The 12,409-nt window shown below is 38.2% G+C and overlaps 1 protein-coding gene across 1 annotated transcript; it reads right to left on the bottom strand.

Moving 5' to 3' along the window:
- Positions 736-6,270, bottom strand: LOC109841212 (28S ribosomal protein S9, mitochondrial). The gene is made up of 4 exons (XM_020410124.1): positions 5,612-6,270; positions 1,465-1,905; positions 1,105-1,185; positions 736-860 (listed from the first exon to the last, which is right to left on the bottom strand). The coding sequence occupies exons 1-4, from the start codon at positions 6,168-6,170 to the stop codon at positions 769-771; spliced, it is 1,173 nt and encodes a 390-aa protein (XP_020265713.1). The 5' UTR covers positions 6,171-6,270; the 3' UTR covers positions 736-768.

Raw genomic sequence — 12,409 nt, 5'->3', positions numbered from 1 at the left:
TATTCATAAAAATTACTAAAAATATTGCTGCAAAAATGCACAATTCGAAGACAAAAATAGCGTTTCCTCCAGAAAAGAGCATTACACACAATCAACCTGATAAAAACCCAGTAATAATTTATCAACACATCTCAATTAGTGCAACCCTCAGCAATGAACAAGTTTTATGCTTGCGGAAGAGAAAACAGGAACAGCAAAACTAGAATGGGCTTCCTCTATACTGCAACAATGAGAGCATTAATGGTACACATTTTTATTGAACTCAATAGCTAGTCACAAAAGATTGCATCAGTATAATAGCTGACACTGGCTTGAATACCTCCTCTGCGCTTTGCATTCAGACAACACAATCTCCAAGCCCATAAGCAGCTCCAAAATGGCTGTATCTTGCAACATAAGAGCATAACAAACAAAAACTCCAGGCATCCGATGACGAAGAACCCAAAAAAAGAAAGAAAAAAAATCTGTACCTCTAGTACCATTTATCACCCCTCAAATATATTATGACTTAGCAACCATGGATTGCCATTTTCAGAAAATAGAAGGATAATTTGCATGTACACACCCCCTCTCATGAATTGAGGGAGGCTAAGTGCTAAAAACTTAGTTGAGGGGTGTTAGCCAGTGCAGAAGGTATAGATGAGGGGGTTTATGTGTAATTTACCCTAAACTCAAGCTGGAGACGTCACAAGCTCACTAGATGAAGAAATCACTACCCTCACCAATTGTATCAGCAGAAAATCAAGAGAGAAGGCAGATACCTGTAGCTCATCGCTTGACCCATTGGAAACTCTTCCTAGCTTTGGCTTTTCCATATTTCTTTCTTTCTACCACACGGGCATCCCTTGTCAAATATCCAGCTGGATAGGTTCACAGCGAAGTTAGCAAAATGTGAACGATTACTGAAAACATATGAAATTTACAATGCATCCTTATGCTCAAGTGTTCATTTAAAATTAGGGAGATGTAGGTTGCAGTTTAACTTGCTAATTAACTCAAAAGGAGCATTTTGCTTCCAAGCCCAAAGAATTTTATTTTCTAGGAACATGAAATGAATGGAAAATGAAACCCAATTCTGCATTTTACTTTTATATGATATATTACCTGATTTGAGGTATGGTCGAAGCCCTGGCTCCCAGTTCTGCAAGGCCCTGCTAATTCCTAACCTAATTGCTCCCACCTGACCTGCAGTTCAAACAAAATTATTTGTATAGTTCTTCTGTGCACAAAGGGAAAAGTACAAGTTTGAGACATCAACGATGTCTTTAAACAATTATTTCCATATTATCATGAACCTCAATTGATGAAGTTAGCAGTATCTGTAATGATTATAGGAAACGGACACTAACGCAAGCAAGACCTATATCTCACCAAAAACAGCAGAAAACCACGATGACAGGTGACATTGGCTTGTACTAAATTTCATGTGTATAATTGCAAATTAAACCATAGATAGTATGCTACCTGAGACACCACCTCCTTTAACAGTACATTTGACGTCCCAGAGGCCCAAGCTATTTGTCACAGTGAATGGACGAAGAAGCTCAGCTCGATGATCAAGAATTGGGAAGTAAACATCAAACTGCTTATCATTAACAATGAATTTTCCATCTCCAGGGTTAATCCAGACACGGGCTATACTGCATTTCCTTCTTCCTGTTCCATAAGCCCTTCCTTTCTCGTCAACCCGTCTAACTCGTGCCTTTGCAATTTCTTCTTGTTTTTTCCGCTCTATTTCAGCTCTAGTTGATGTTGCATTCAGTCTTTCTATTGCTTTATCTTCTATTTCTTGAAGGGGAGGCAATCCGGGGATGCCTCTGACATCCTTTAAAAGAATCAAACTGTCAATCATATCCTCAGTTATACCAGAGGCTGCAATAAGGTCTCCAAATGCCCGGCTAGGACCTGCATTTTCAAACATAGAAGATAAAAAGTCACCATGGTCTATTATACATTTGCAGTTTCACAATGCAGCGGCATATGCTGTGTTAAAAGCTATTTAAAGTTCAAAATACTAACTGAAGAATGTACTCACAACGAGAGGGGGAAAGTAAAGAAAAGCTATCTTAAGTGCCAAGAGGATATATTAAGAAAAACTAAGATCCAAAAGAATAGGGTATAGTTAATATACAAAACTCGGGATTATCTCCTATTCTCATGTTGTGTTTTTCCAACATGTTAAATCCTCTTGAAGACAAATACAAGTGGTAAAACCAATCAATTAAACAGGGGAAATGTCAGGAAACAAACATGGCAGAACTACGTACTTTCCATTTTTTGATAGAGAGAAAAATAACTAATTAATTTGAAAGTAAAATAAGCAACATGAGAAGTGAGAACTATATAAGCAGACTCCTCGAAGAACCACATGCTCACAGCTCCTCTAATAACTTGTTCTTTGAAGGTTTACTACCAATTGGAATCACCAGCATTGCCTTATTTGACATATTACCTCCAAAAAGAAAAAGACATTGCACCAAGTTCATAAATGCTCACACAAACCAGAAATAAAATCATGACAATGAATAACCTGGGTGGCCACGGTACCAAATGTCTAGACCACAAATAGCAAACAAAAACACAACTGCAAGATGCATCAATAAAACGATGGTAAATGGCACTTAAAATACCCTATTGTTTCACCATCTTTACACTTAAATACCCTAATTTGTATAAAATAGCACTTTAATACCCTAATTTGTAAAAATCTGGCATGTTAGTACCTTCTGTTAGTTACATGTTGGAATATTTCTAGGAATTTTCTCATGTGATTAGCACATACCATTTTTATATTTATATAGACCACATTTACTATAGTATTTACCACTACAACTACCATCCATCTTTTTATTAAATTTCTGTGGAGGGGTATTTTTGTCATAACAAGTTTTTTTTAACATTGTTTACCATATTCTAACAGTGGACAACTTAAGGGATTTATGTGCTACTTTTTACAAGTTAAAATATTCTAGTGTAAAGGTGGCCAATGGACCATTTTCCTCACCAAATCACAATGGAATATTTAGTTGAAAATTGAATCCCCATTTTCTGGCTCATCATCTAATACAAGGAGCTAAACGAGAAAACATCTAGTTTGAAGTGAATAAGAACTCCATCCTACGATGATGCATGCTATGTATACAACTGAAATAGATTGCTGAGGTTCACAGCCCTTCTTAGGACTCAATTTCTATGCTACTTTCTGTAGATTAGCTATTGTTAACAGCAGAATATATGAAAACTAGTGAAGAGAAGAGCTCAACAGTATCCACAGCGATAAAAGCTTAAGCAAAATATGGAATTTTGAAGACTAAAATGGCTAAAGCTAGACACCAACTAATACTATCATGCCCAAGATTACAGCATCCTATGATGAATCCAAAACAATTCACAATCCACTAAAATTCTTTAAAGAGCAACAGCTTTCCAGTTTCCTCAGTGCCACCTCAAGGCTCAAGGTGAAGGAAACTTGCTATTTAAGATCTTATTTCACCAAATAATAGCTTAATTCTACCATAGAGATTCATGTGAATGCTGGACATCTCATCAACGTCCACAAATTCAAATTCAATTACTCATTTTACATAGTAAATGCTTGTTAATGGGCATGTTGGATTTAAGGAAGCATTCAGCATCACAGTTGAACTTGGAATGTGTTAAGAAACTAGATAGAATCAAGATTCAAAAACAAGTGGAGGATTCAAAGGGTAAGAGATTTTCACTTCCAGTCGGTTAACCACATATCAATACCGTGGGACTAAAGGCACCTAATAATACAAAAGGAGCATCATAAATTGGTGGTTAGCACTACAAAATATGTAAACAAAAATGGACAAGAAATAGTGAGAATAATGTTGAACATATGCTGAACAAGTGCGTGATAAGAAAGACAGGATGATGACTCCAGATTTGGTATGGTATACAACCAGCGTGTAATCAATAAATCTATGATCTTCACTTTATATGTCAGAAGAAGTTTAAGTAGACTGGTCAAAGGAGACCCTAGTGATATCATTAATCTATCAAGAGAAAACCTTGAAGGTAAAAGATGTTGGTATGATCCCACACACATTATTAAACTTCAAAAGCCGAATCTGGAAGAACAAATTTTAGGCCTTGTTTGGCAACTCACCTAATAACTAGGATAAGGATCCAAGGGCTTAAATTGTGTTTGGCAAAAGCTTGTGCAAGATTGGAGTACTTTTTTAGTTTAAAAAAACCCTTAACTAGGTTATCTTTGGAACACCCCTTGGTTTAATCCTAACCCACTTAAAGCGTTAACCGGATTAGTGTGAAGTTGTCATATGTGCCCTTAATAACTGCATATTCAGCTTGAAAAACCAATGTTTCTGTCCTAAATTATGTCAAGGGAACAATGTATCATTGTTGAGTAACTAGAGGAGTAAACAGTGGTTAAGAGATGTACATAGCATTTGTGTGTAAAGTATGCAAACTCACAATAATACAACAAACAAAAAGCATACATGCGCGTGCGCACACCACAAAAGAAAACACACACACACACACACACAAAGCTGGAAAAGAGCAGATCTAAGGATGGGAAAGTTCACTTAGTTCACCGAGACAAGAAACAAAGAGGATTTTATATAAGTTTTTAATTTCCAGTTACATTTGGGCAGTTAGGCTATGATGACACACTCAACATTATGAATAACACATCATTGTTTTTTGTTTCTCCGAATCTAATGAATATGCTGCAATTCATTGACCTCTCGAAATAATATAGTATTTACTATTAATTTCCAAATATGCATGCAAAATTCAGCATTGGAGCATAAAAATTTTCTTCTACTAAAGTCCTCTCGTATTTCTAGTTAGGCAATGCTTCTAAGATGAGCACTCTATTTATCCCCAAACTCCCCATAGTTTGTTGGCTAAGAGTTGTTTCCCCTTTAAAATTATGTCACTCTGGACTACCGGAAACTATTTCTTTTCTTTTCTTTTCTTTTCCTTCTTTTTTTTTGGGTAAAAGAAACTATTTCATTACCTCATAACTCAGAATGATATTTACTTATTTAGTGGATTCAACTATAAAAACAACTCTACCACAAACCTCACAACCTTTTTATTACGTGGAGGACACTCATGGCAAACTTTCTTTCAATTTGCTCTTTCCTGAAAAGAAAACAGGAACCAATTGGTTCCCTGATAACACTTTCGCTTCACTCTCCTATGTTACTCTTAATTAACATGGCAGCACATTAGATACTAATTTGATCGTAACAGTCTGACAACAAGAAAAATATTTGATTCCATTTATGCTTAAATGTGATAATCAGCGCTTGAAAGTGTCACCCATCATTTTTCATCACTTATACCTACCTCTATCTCTCTTTAAGTATGGGATTCAACGAATTCTAGTCATCTTCTGTATTCACTCTCCTGTGTTATTCTAATTACCATGCAACTGTCTTAGAAGAGAACAATTAGATTTAGACATAACATTCTTTATCAACACCCACTCAAGCTCCAATCTGTACCGATGGACTTCTTCCTACGAAAAATTTACATCATCCAACACAGCAAGGATCATACTTCCATATAGAACATGGGGAAAAAAAGAACAAACTGAAGTACAAATTCCAATTACCTTTCAGTGTAGCTAACAAATCCTGCTCTTTCCTCTCCAACTCCATCATCTCCTCGCTCTTCCCCTGTCCCTCCTCAGCCATTTCGAGCCCTTCAAACCCTACAGTCTCCGCATCCCCAATCCCAAACACGTCATCCTTCCCATCAGCATCACCACCCACACTCCACGGCTCAAAACCCTCTGCCGTCTCCCAATCGCCAACTCCCCTGTCCTTCGGCATCGTCTCCTTATCGATCCCCTCAAAGATGTCTCCTTTCGGTTCCTCCATCCACGGATCGCCTCCCTTCACCTCAGACCCCTTCGCTCCAACCGGAGCCTCGATCTCCTCGCCGAAGACCGACTCGGATTCCGGCGGGAAATTCCACGGCCCGTCGCCGTCGCCATTCCCTTTGGAGCTGAAGGGGCGGAGGGATCGCAGGAAGAGCGAGGGGTTAGGGTTTGGATCGAGGAGATAGAAGCGAGGAGAGGTGATGATGGGGGAATGGGGGGATGAGGAGGGAACTAGGGTTAGGGTTTTCAAGCGGGAAGCGAGAGATCGAGAGAAGAGGCGAGAGAGCATTCTTGGTTGAAGAAGAGGAGGAGCATAAGCAGGGTTTTATCGAGAGTTAGGGCTTTTGCTGCTGCTACCATTTTTCGACTTGCGATGATTTTTAGCGTCAGCGTTCGTTGCTCACTGAGGGAAGGGAAATAAATGGGCCAGGCCTTGTTTAGCGGCTTAGGCCCAGTTAAAATGAAAGGCGGCCGTTTAATTGGAACATTTTGAGATAATTGTTAAAGTAAAATAATTTTTTATTAGAATGATATTTTAGCGGGATAAATAAAAATAATTTTTTAAAATGGAATATTTTAATAAAATAATATGAAAATATTTTTTTAGAAGTATGAAGTACATCTTATATAGTTTGAGGATATATACTATTTCTGTATTTCAAAGTTACTGCTATTGCGTTTCTTCTCATACATATCTTGTGAATTTTCAGAGTTTACATTATCATACCTCCATTGTAGATATTAGAAACATCAATATATAGATTCATTAATTCTTTGGTAATCATCGATCTACATCAAACATATAGTTAGTGGTTGGATCATTGAGATATTGGAGGTAACCAAATTTATTTTTCCAAAAGAATGAATAACAGTGGAAATCAATTACGGATGATTGGATTCGTGGCCTAAAAATATCTTTTGAGACCCTTTCTATCATTATATCATCTACTGACTACTGAATTTGCACAAGCATATACTTAACAGGTTGATCTGTTAGCGTGAGTCTATATTAGGAAGTAATCTATAATAGGAAGTAAATAATATTGTAATTATGGGTATTAATCACGTAGTTGATTAGAGGAAGTTTCCTCCTGTAATTAGGTAATTAGTTTCTTTCCTAAATTTCTTTCAAGCCCTATATAAAGGGTCCTTTGTATTATGTTAAGACATTGGAATTCAATTCATTCTCTCAAATATCTCTCTCTAATATTTGACTTGGTATCAGAGCTTATAGATCTCGTTGTGTTAGGGTTCATCTAGGCTTCGTCGTCCTTGAACGGCCGTCTTTATCCCCGTCATCTCGCAACTCTTTGTTGCATTCATTCCAGCGTTCGAATCATCACGATTAGAGTCTTTCACGCCCAATATTAATGGGTGAATCACAAATTCAAAAGGTCGAGGTATCTGTTCGAAGTTCTGGAGGGAGTTCCTTTGGAGGTACCAAACTTAATGGTACTAATTTTCGTACTTGGAAGAAAATTATGTCCGCTTTTCTCCGCGGGATACATAAGATGGGGCATGTCAATGGAACAATCAATGCTCCCAGTGAAGCTGATACTGAAGCTTTCGATAAATGGGAAGATGATGATGGGTATGTGATGTCTGTATTGTACAAGGCAATGACTGATGATGTGTTACAGATGGTAGAGGAGTGTGAAACCGCTGAAGCAATATGGAAGACGTTGGGGGATCTCTACACCAATGAATCTGACTTCATACAGGTTCATGAATTAATGTGCAAAGTTGCCAGAATGCAACAAAATGGACAACCAGTGTCAGTGTTTTTCACTAAATTGAAGAATGTATGGGCCGAAATTGATCAGAAACGTCCTTGTAAAATCAAGAATCCCGAGGATATTGCGTGGTACCAAAGGGAAAAGGAACTTGAGCGGGTTCATGCCTTCTTAGGAGGACTCGACGCTAAACATAGTAGTGCTAAAGGAGAACTGCTCAGAATGCCTGAACCTCCTAGTCTGACTGCAGCATTTGCATACATCCGCAAGGATGAATCCCAACAAGACAGTCTCCAACGTGCACATGTTGAAGTTTCCAGTCTGGCAATTCAGTCCAACCCATCTGGCATTCAGTCCAAGCCACCAGCACCCTATAATCAACAACAAGGGTCACTTCCACTTCATCAGCAACGACCTCCACCAGGCTACAACCGTCCAAAATGTACCTACTGTAATGAATTAGGGCATGTTCGAGAAACATGTTGGAAGCTAAATCCGCATCTTAAACCTCAGAAGCAGGGTTATCGTAATAAAGGAAAAGTTGCTACCGTTCAGTTGGTTCCAGAATCAGATTTCTATGGCATAACTGGACAGGATCATCACTCATCAGGAGGGGCTACTCCCACCGCATCAATAGCTGGTCGAGGTAAAATTGGTATGACGTTAAAAGTATTTAATTCTGATACTTGGATTATTGATTCTGGTGCATCCGATCATATGACTTATGATAAATCTTATTTTACTGAGTTGTCTCCCCCACCAGTGTCTCATGTTACTAATGCCAATGGTGAAGCTTTTCCTGTGTTAGGAACAGGATCTGTCCGTATTACCCCGACTTTAGAACTTCATCATGTTCTATATGTTCCTGCATTATCTCATCACTTATTATCTGTTCCCCAATTAAATACTGAATCCAAATGCTCTGTGACCTTTTATCCCATGTATGTACTTTTTCAGGATCTTCTAACCAGGGAGGTAATTGGAAGGGGGTATCTGAGGGGCAGATTATTTCATCTGGATCAGATGTACGCTGGGGAGAGACCAGGAGCACAATCCCATGCCGCTTTGATCTCGAATTCTGATAAATTAAGTGAAGTTTGGTTGTGGCATCGCCGTTTAGGGCATCCCTCTTTCAGTGTTATGAAAAAAACTATGCCTACTCTATTTATTGGTGTTGATGAATCTGTTTTATGTTGTGAAACTTGTGTTTTGGCTAAGAGTCATCGTGCTACTTATTCTTCCAGTCTTTCTAATAAAAGTGTTATTCCTTTTGCTTTAATTCATTCTGACGTTTGGGGGCCCTCTAGAGAGTCTACTGTTTCAGGTATGCGATATTTTGTGTTATTCATTGATGATTGTACAAGACTGTCATGGGTAGTTCTACTTAAAACCAAAGATGAAGTCTTTTCAGCCTTTCAAGCTTTTCGCAATCTTATTCATACACAATATAACAGTACCATTAAAATTCTTCGATCTGATAATGGGGGGGAATTTGTCAATAATGCCTTCCGCGAATTTCTTCAAACGCATGGTATTATTCATCAAACCACGTGTCCTCAAACACCAGAACAAAATGGAGTTTCTGAAAGAAAAAATCGTCACTTGCTTGATATGACTCGTGCCCTTCTCTTTTGTGCTCATATGCCTAAATACCTTTGGGGCGATGCTGTACAAGCTTCCTCCTATCTTATTAATCGCCTTCCTTCTAGTGTACTTCAGGGAAAGATTCCACTCGAGGCACTTGCATCTCATGTGTCGTTACCGTCATTTCATAACCTTCCAGCTCGTGTCTTTGGTTGTGTTGTCTTTGTTCATATTCCTAAAAATCAAAGGTCAAAGTTAGATGCCCGAGCGATTAAGTGTGTGTTTGTTGGTTATGGAGGATCTCAGAAGGGGTACAAGTGTTATCATCCACCTACTCGCAAGTATTATGTCACTATGGATGTTACTTTCTTTGAAGACATGAGTTATTTCTCCTCATCTGACTCTGCTCTTCAGGGGGAGAATTCGTATTTTGAAGAGCTATCTCATAGTGAGGAGGAAAATCCACAGGTAGAAGAAAATCCACACCCGATTCAAACACCAGTTCAGACACAAGAACTCATGACTGCCCCCTCTACTACTGCTCATACCCCCGATCCACAACTTCCTCCTGGTGCTGAAGATCACTCATTCGAGGTATGTTCCCCCACTAGTACTACTAGTAATGAGTCTAGTGTGTTACCTAATCGGTCAACCCGTGGTCAGCCAGCCAAAAGATATGAACCTTCCCTTCATGCCAAATCAAAGTATCCAGTTGCAAATTACATTTCCACTAGTAGATTATCTAAGTCATATGAATCATTTGTGAATCAAATATCTGCTGTATCAGTTCCTAACAAAGTGCAGGATGCCTTAGATGATCCTAAGTGGAGAAGGGCAATGGAGGAAGAGATGGAGGCGTTGCAGAAAAATAATACTTGGCAACTTGTTTCCTCGCCACAAGGCAAGAGGATCGTAGGTTGTCGTTGGGTGTTTACGGTAAAGCACAATGCGGATGGATCTGTAAATCGGTATAAAGCCCGTCTTGTAGCCCAGGGGTTCACTCAAACATATGGGATAGATTACGATGAGACATTTGCTCCTGTCGCAAAAATGAATACTATTCGGGTTCTACTATCTCTTGCGGCGATTTTTAATTGGCCTCTTCAACAGTTTGATGTCAAGAATGCCTTTCTTCATGGAGAATTGGCTCAGGAAGTTTACATGGCTCTCCCACCAGGGTATGTGGCAGCTTCTTCTGGTGATTTTGTCTGTAAATTGGAGAAATCATTATATGGGCTCAAACAGTCTCCTCGCGCATGGTTTGGAAGATTCTCACAATTCATGAAGAAGGTGGGTTATAGACAAAGTAACTCAGACCATTCTCTATTTCTGAAGCACCAACAAGGAAAGGTAACAGCATTGATTATTTACGTTGACGATATGGTAATCACAGGTGATGACACTATTGAGGTTGATAGATTGAAGAAACAGTTGGCCTCTGAGTTTGAAATGAAAGACTTGGGAGAACTTAAGTATTTCTTAGGGATTGAGGTAGCAAGGGGGAGTGAAGGAATCTATTTGTGTCAACGGAAGTATATTCTTGACCTGCTGGCAGAAACTGGCATGTTGGATTGCAAACCTGTTGACACTCCTATTGAACAGAATCATTGTTTAGCAGAGTATCCAGACCAAATACCGACTGATCGAGCTCGCTATCAGAGATTAGTTGGACGTTTAATCTATTTGGCTCATACTAGACCAGATGTGGCTTATGCTGTCAACGTGGTGAGTCAGTTCATGCATAATCCAAGTACGAGTCACATGGATGCAGTAATCAGAATTTTGAGATACTTGAAGTCATCCCCAGGAAGAGGAGTGTTTTTTTCTAAACACAATGATTGTCTCGAAGTTTGTTGTTTTACGGATGCAGATTGGGCTGGGAGTGTTACTGATAGAAGGTCGACTTCAGGGTACTTTACCTTTGTAGGAGGTAATCTTGTTACGTGGAAGAGCAAGAAGCAGAAAGTTGTGGCTAGATCGAGTGCTGAGGCCGAGTATAGGGGGATGGCTCATGGAGTATGCGAATTGTTGTGGTTGCGAGCCTTATTGTGTGATCTGGGTTTCGAACCTAAAAATGCTATGCAGCTGTACTGTGACAACCGGGCAGCCATTGATATATCGCAGAATCCAGTCCAGCAAGATCGTACTAAGCATGTGGAGGTTGATCGTCATTTCATAAAGGAAAAGCTAGATGCCAACCTTATTAGCTTTCCTTTTGTCTCCACAGAAGAGCAGCTTGCAGATATCCTCACAAAAGGGGTTTCGAAAAGGGCATTCTACGACTCACTTAGCAAGTTGGGCATGGTTGATGTGTATGCCCCAACTTGAGGGGGAGTGTTAGCGTGAGTCTATATTAGGAAGTAATCTATAATAGGAAGTAAATAATATTGTAATTATGGGTATTAATCACGTAGTTGATTAGAGGAAGTTTCCTCCTGTAATTAGGTAATTAGTTTCTTTCCTAAATTTCTTTCAAGCCCTATATAAAGGGTCCTTTGTATTATGTTAAGACATTGGAATTCAATTCATTCTCTCAAATATCTCTCTCTAATATTTGACTTGATCCACAAGGAAAAATAAGTTAGGTGAATCTTAGGATCATAGGGCCTAAAAAAGGTTTTGTTTGTGAATGAATTTGTTTTGAACAAATAGACTTAAACAAGATTGCCTAAGCGAACTCCACTAGGTTTTCTAAACTAGACCTCTTATTTAATCTCTTTTATTTGCTCAAACCCTAAAAGCATAAGCTATGTTCCATTAGACTCTATAACCTATCAATCAGTTAATCCTAACAATTAGACTTTTTATTACTAGGGGTTTAATCTCTTAAGTATAGGTTATGCCTAATTAAATAAGTTTATTATATAACCTATCAAACTATAATTAACCCTATCTTTTTAAATTAATTAATCTAGACTTTTTGTTACTAAGGTATAATCTCTTAAGTATAGTTCATATCTAATTAAATTCTATAACCTATTAAACTATAATTAACCCTAGTTTTTATTAGTCTAAATTAATCAACTTCTTTTCTTATCCTAAAGAGGTATTTTTATTAATAAAGATTAGTTACCTAGCTTTGTTAACCTAAGCTATGAAATGCAGAAAGTAAAAAAAAAATTACTAAATTGAAGAAACTAAAAAGAAGAACTTGAGCTTCAAAATAGAAATCATGAAGAAAAACTTTATTGGATCTCAGGAATTGAATTGT

This window comes from Asparagus officinalis, chromosome 5, assembly GCF_001876935.1.
Source record: "Asparagus officinalis chromosome 5, Aspof.V1, whole genome shotgun sequence".
Lineage (NCBI taxonomy): Eukaryota > Viridiplantae > Streptophyta > Magnoliopsida > Asparagales > Asparagaceae > Asparagus > Asparagus officinalis.
This window is presented reverse-complemented; position numbering and strand designations above follow the sequence as displayed.